At 42.8% G+C, this 6911-nt stretch overlaps 1 protein-coding gene across 1 annotated transcript; it reads left to right on the top strand.

The window, feature by feature from the left end:
- On the top strand, nucleotides 1–6565 carry LOC310856763 (uncharacterized protein; the record flags this gene model as incomplete). The annotated part of the gene is made up of 4 exons (XM_083762238.1): nucleotides 1–83; nucleotides 1055–1206; nucleotides 3510–4193; nucleotides 6558–6565. The coding sequence occupies 4 exons, from the start codon at nucleotides 1–3 to the stop codon at nucleotides 6563–6565; spliced, it is 927 nt and encodes a 308-aa protein (XP_083618364.1).
- Between the last annotated feature and the right edge of the window lie 346 nt (nucleotides 6566–6911).

Below are 6911 nucleotides of genomic sequence, written 5' to 3'. Positions count from 1 at the left end.
ATGAAGGAGTTGGTGAACGGTGGTTCTTTGAACGCGTTCGGGTACAACACTGCCTACAGTGACTATCCCAGTGGGTGGGCTAGGTAACACATTTAGTGCCGGAAGTGCCTTCAAAATTAAGGCTATAGAGTGCCAGAGTTGTCTGATCGCTTTTACTTTGAAAGCCATGAAACAGGAAACACTTGCCTAAAAAAGTTGACTTTACAAAGGGACCTCACATCCCCGATCATCTTAATATATTGTTTTACGCTCCAAAAAGCGTTCATATTTTGCGGGAGAGACGGATGAGGAGCAGAAATGAAGCGCCAGCATATCGATCCATTCATCACCACGGAGAGCGCCCTGGATTAGGAGATACGAGTCATTCCGCCGCGCTAACATGGGAGTCAATGACAAGCTAATAGTTGCACTGAGCGTTAGCATACGGCAAGCGAAAAGCGAAATGCCAAAAAAGAAAAGAGGAAAAATTCTGAATATTCTCATCTCACCCCGCGTCGCTGGGACGTCGCTAGGACGTCCACAGACGTCGTAGGCACTAATATTTCGGGATCCTTATGACGGCCTCACACGTGTTTTGTCTTTATTGTGTTAATGATGAGCCTACAGTGACTGGCCCAGCTGATCCAGTGGTGCTGCAGAATACTTTCATATTTGGAATGTATCAGTTCAATGTCTCTTCAGTTTAACCACTTAAACCCTTTATACTTGGACCACCAAACCTAAAATATGGACTACCACACCTAAAATAGCTGATGTACAAGCCCACAATACGTCACAACTTGATGCGTTGTGAGCTTGTGGACCTGCTATTTTTGGTGAATGTTTTCACTTTAGCTCCAGTGGACACGTTGTTTAAACATCAAATTGTCCCTAAGCAGCCGTACTATTCATTCATAAACTCTCCTTTATGAACGTGTGTGTGTGTGTGTGTGTGTGTGTGTGTGTGGCGCATCTATGTCCGATGGCCATGATGGAGACAGCATGTCAGGATGCTCTGATCATTCAGGTTGCTGAATGATAACTAAACATTCTTCTCTGTTGGTGATTTCCACAGAGCACCACAGGAGCAGATCTCACGCCATCAGGAGAGAGAGATGGCCTCCAGAAGTCCTTCATCACGGTCAGAGGAACAGCGGGATATGGACCGCCAGGGACATGGACTGTCTGATGCAACGCTGCAACCCGTAGTAAAGTTGTACAGGATGGGTAGGTACGGTTTTATTTACAGCTAGGTAAACATGTGCTCCTCTCTGACTGTCCTGTTGTACCTTGGATTCAAAAAGTGCTGAAGTCTTTGCCACTGAGCCCATTCTGACCTGAGATCAGATTCATACGAGGTTTTCCACTGGACACACACTGGTCTGATTAACCCATTCTGACCTGAGATCAGATTCTAAAAATGTCAGTCGTTCTTTGATTTTTACAAAAATAGCAGACCTACAAGCTCATGAGCTTGTAGATCTGCTATTTTTCAATAGCTAAAGCATAACATGATGCTGACACCAAAATGGGTGCCCGTTCAGAATGGGTTAAGGGGCGCATGGCGTGTGATATGGAAGCTGTTGTGGAAATACAAAGCTTCAGAACTCTCATCTCTCAAGCCAATGGGTTCCCAGAACTAGCGCGCCGCCTTCAGCACACCCCTGCTTGTAGATCTGCTATTTTCGACACATGGCCCATACATTCCGCTGTAACACGCGTGCCAGTTTCAGGTTACTTACTGTGACTGCGTGACTGTCATAAAATGAACAGAGACGAGATGACAAACGTGTTTATACAACAAAGATGTGTAAAACATATGTGGGTAGTGCCTGCTATGCCACTGAACAAATTGGTACCTACCTTACATGTTTTCACACACTTCTTCATCACTGTTGGTAGGTCATTGCAAATGAGTTTGTTTGGATGAGGGCTAGGTGTACAGAAATGGACAACGAAACATTTAGATTAGTTTTTGTTCATGCAAGGAAGGTGTCCACTGTCCAAACATATACGGTTCAAGAAAAAGGAAAACAGTAAACCTACATGCCTAATTCAAGCACAAGTCTAAAGCAGTACCTTTTGATGAGGGAACTGTAGAGCTGAATACATACATAGCTAGCATAGGACGTAGCATTCAGAATGTTTGGTGCCGACCATGTGGCTATAGAAAAAGGTAATGAGTAGAATGCATATGAGAACCAGAAAATAGTAAATGTAATCATGAAAAAACAAATGCAATCATGAAAAAAAACAATCATTGAACACGTGAGTTAAAAACATATTGTAAGGACCCTGCACAAGACCTGGCCGTATCTTGCTCCTCCAAAGGGAGCTAGCTCTCTTGGTTGGGGCTTGTTTTTATCCATTTGAATAAAGACCTGGACTGGCGAGACAACACAGAGGCCATCTACAAAAAGGGACAGAGCAAACTAGGGGTGTAACGATACATTTCAACAGCGATACGAAACATACGATACACGTTTTTTTTTTTTTTTTTTTATATATAATTTTTATCCCACGATTTTGTAACCCATTTTTCACCCCTGTGTCAATTATCTAATGTGATCCTGGGCTCTACACACCCTCCGCCAACCTGGGGAGAGCAACGGACTTGAACTCATGCTTCCTTCATGCCTGAGTGTCCAAGTTGCTCCTTTACACCTGACAGGGGGGAGTTTCCCTGGTTGGACGTAGCGCGTGGAAGGAACACGTTATTCCAACCAGTTCCATTCCTCCCCATCAGGCGCCCCGGCTGGCCAGGGGGAGGCAGTTTAGAGACCAGGATTACTGCATGTTTTTGTGAGGGTACCTACCCTAGGGGACACGGGGAGAACATGCAAACTCCACACAGAAAGGCCCTTTCGCCAACACCGCCTCGGGTATGGGCACTGATGACGCGGAGGAGGAAACACGCCGCCAGCACCCACAGCGCCCCGAGCGGGAATCAAACCCAGGACCTTCTAGCTGTGAGGCGACAGCACTACCAACTGTGCCACCGTGCCCCTCATACGATACACGGTTGACGATACGCTACATGGACGATATTGGTTCATTATAGTGATCCGATACGTTTACTTTTTTTTTTTAATCGATACAGTAACTATTTCAAATACATTGACATTATTTTAAACGAAGTAATTAATCGCCTTTTATCTTCTAAAAATTGCTAAATACCATGCACAAAAATATAGTATTGATACAATCGATTATTTGCATAGCAAAACGATACGATACATAATCAATGTTGCTGTTTTCGTTACTATATCGTTACACCCCTAGAGCAGACTTTACCTCCTGAGGAGGCTCAGGTCCTTTAATGTGTGTAGTAGGTATTGTGTGTAGTATTAGTAGTGTTTTGTGTGTGTTGTCTATTGTACTCTGTAGCATTCTATTTCATGCAGTGGTATTTGTGTCACATTATGCTGCAGTATCTCATCTACTAGCAACCGAGATGCTGATCACGGAGAGTGACAGAAAACACAATGTGTTTCTCTCTGCTGATGTTACCTCCCCTCTCCTCCTTCCAGATTTTGAGGAGGTTTCCCCTGAACAGCAGGAGAGGAGCCCATGTCTGGTTCAAGTGAAACTAGAACATCCACAGATTAAAGAGGAACAGCAGGAGAGGAGCCGCAGTCTGGTCCAGGTGAAACTAGAAGCTCCACTGATTAAAGAGGAACAGGAGATGCTATTTCAAAGACCAAAGGAGGGTGATGGGTCAATGTTCACATTAGTAGCTGTAAAAAATGAAGATGATGAAAACAGAATGACGCCTCTGGCCAGCACCTCAACTGAACACATGTCTGTGTGTAAAGAGGAAGTTTCTCCTGAACAGGAGAGGAGCTCCAGTCTGCTCCAGGAGGAACCAGAGCCTCCACACGTTAAAGAGGAACAGGAGGAACTACTTCAAAGACCAGAGGAACCTGTTGGGTCAATGTTGACATTACTAGCAGTGAAAGGTGAAGTTGATGAAGACATCTCTTCACACTGCCCTGAAGTTGAAGTTAAACTTGAATCTGACACTGAACTCACTGAAGCCAGTGATGATTGGGGGAAGACAAGTGGACGTGGCCACACTGGAGAAAAACCTTTCCACTGTCACTATTGTGACAAGAGTTTCAGATTATCTAATAACCTGAAGACACACCAGCGTATCCACACTGAAGAAAAGCCTTTTCAGTGTAAACACTGTGACAAGAGTTTCAGTCAGTCAGGTGATCTGAAGACACACCAGCGTGTCCACACTGGAGTAAAACCTTTTCAGTGTAAACATTGTGACAAGAGTTTCAGACAGTCAGGTGATCTGAAGACACACCAGCATGTCCACACTGGAGAAAAACCTTTTCAGTGTAAATATTGTGACAAGAGTTTCACTCTGTCAAGTAATCTGAACAGACACCAGCGTATCCACACTGGAGAAAAACCTTTTCAGTGTAAACATTGTGACAAGAGTTTCAGTCAGTCAGGTGATCTGGAGACACACCAGCGTATCCACACTGGAGAAAAACCTTTTCAGTGTAAACATTGTGACAAGAGTTTCACTCTTTCAAGTTATCTGAAGAAGCACCATCTTGTCCACACTGGAGAAAAACCTTTTCAGTGTAAACATTGTGACAAGAGTTTTAGTCTATCACATCAACTGAAAAGACACCAGCGTATCCACACTGGAGAAAAACCTTTCCACTGTCACCATTGTGACAAGAGTTTCAGAGTATCGCATCACCTGAAGATACACCAGCGTATCCACACTGGAGAAAAACCTTTTCAGTGTAAACATTGTGACAAGAGTTTCACTCAGTCAGGTGATCTGAAGACACACCAGCGTCTCCACACTGGAGAAAAACCTTTTCAGTGTAAATATTGTGACAAGAGTTTCAGTCTATCACATAACCTGAAAATACACCAGCGTATCCACACACCTTTCCAATGTAAATATTGTGACAAGAGTTTCAGTCAGTCAGGTGATCTGAAGACACACCAGCGTATCCACACTGGAGAAAAACCTTTTCAGTGTAAATATTGTGACAAGAGTTTCAGACAGTCATGTCATCTGAAGAGACACCAGCGTATCCACACAGGTGAAAAACGTTTACAATGTAAATATTGTGACAAGAGTTTCAGTCAGTCATCTAATCTGAAGACACATGAGCGTATCCACACTGGAGAAAAACCTTTTCAGTGTAAACATTGTGACAAGAGTTTCATACTATCATATCACCTGAAAATACACCAGCGTATCCACACTGGAGAAAAGCCTTTTCAGTGTAAACACTGTGACAAGAGTTTCACTCAGTCAGGTGATCTGAAGACACACCAGCGTCTCCACACTGGAGAAAAACCTTTTCAGTGTAAATATTGTGACAAGAGTTTCAGTCAGTCATGTCATCTGAAGACACACGAGCGTATCCACACTGGAGAAAAACCTTTTCAGTGTAAATATTGTGACAAGAGTTTCAGACTATCACATAACCTGAAAATACACCAGCGTATCCACACACCTTTCCAATGTAAATATTGTGACAAGAGTTTCAGTCAGTCAGGTGATCTGAAGACACACCAGCGTATCCACACTGGAGAAAAACCTTTTCAGTGTAAATATTGTGACAAGAGTTTCAGACAGTCATGTCATCTGAAGACACACCAGCGTATCCACACAGGTGAAATTTTTTTACAATGTAAATATTGTGACAAGAGTTTCAGTCAGTCATCTAATCTGAAGACACACCAGCGTATCCACACTGGAGACAAAACGTTTCAACAGTAAACATTGTGACAAGAGTTTCATTCAGTCAAATTATCTCAAGACACCAGCGTGTCCACACTAGGGATGGAGCTTGATAACCGATACCCGACAAAATCTCATAACAAGCTTATTGAGTACCCGTTATCAATAAGCTTTGGGCTTATCAAGCCTGTCATGAAGCATAGCGGCCCATGACATCATGTTTACAATTTATGTTTAAATTGTAAGACCAACAGGGCGTTAAAGACACGATTATCCGAGCACAGAAGCGGCAATGCATTTTCTGTCCGCTAAACACACTGTGGCCACTCTGAGATATCAGGGGATTGAACAATGAACATGTAAAATGCCCCAGGCGAGGAGGGGATCTAAATAGATTATTGTTACAACGTGAATCCTTTTGGATTTACACTTTAAATACAATGTCCCCAAAGGGAATGAACGAGGACTTCCCCATCAGCCACCTTTTATAATTTCTTTATTGTATGCTGTATATATTTGAATTGTTGCCTAAGTAATAATACCTGATTATGTGAATCACTGTCTAAGATTCTATAATAATCATGATGTCCTTTTGCTTACTCCACTGTTGTGGATTTGAAAAATGTGTAACACTGTATTTAATGATATTTCATGAATTGATCTAATGACAATGTTGTGTTGGTTCCACCCACTGACTAGTAACGTGACCCGTGGGTGTCTATTTAAGTGGGTGGATCACTGACATCTTGAGTTTGACCAGATGAAGAGCCTTGGCTCGAAACGTCGTCAATAAATGTATCTTTTGGAGCATATGAGTGTGCGGGTTCCCTTCTCTTTTCAATTTACAATTTAGGCATTTAGCAGACGCTCAATCCAGAGGGATTTACATTAAGCAACATTAAACAATCTAGGAGGTCATCAATAAATAAATGTAATCATCCACGCCTGGCACAAACACTCTGAAAATAACGAATTAACTGATCTATAGCTGCTAGAACATGCTTGATAGTGGGCTCGATAAGCCTTTTTTGCATGTTTGGGAATATAGAACCTGGGGAACATAGGTACGCTCCCACACCAGCGTGTCCACACTGGAGAAAAGCTCTTTTATTTTAAATGATATATATATTGTAGGATGTCATGTGGTCTACCTGCAGAGCCTTTGTGATCTACTGGTAGATGTACCTTTTGGACACCCCTGATCTAG

The sequence above is a fragment of the Protomyctophum parallelum genome, assembly GCF_964188405.1.
Source record: "Protomyctophum parallelum genome assembly, chromosome: 3".
NCBI classification, from domain to species: domain Eukaryota; kingdom Metazoa; phylum Chordata; class Actinopteri; order Myctophiformes; family Myctophidae; genus Protomyctophum; species Protomyctophum parallelum.
This window is presented reverse-complemented; position numbering and strand designations above follow the sequence as displayed.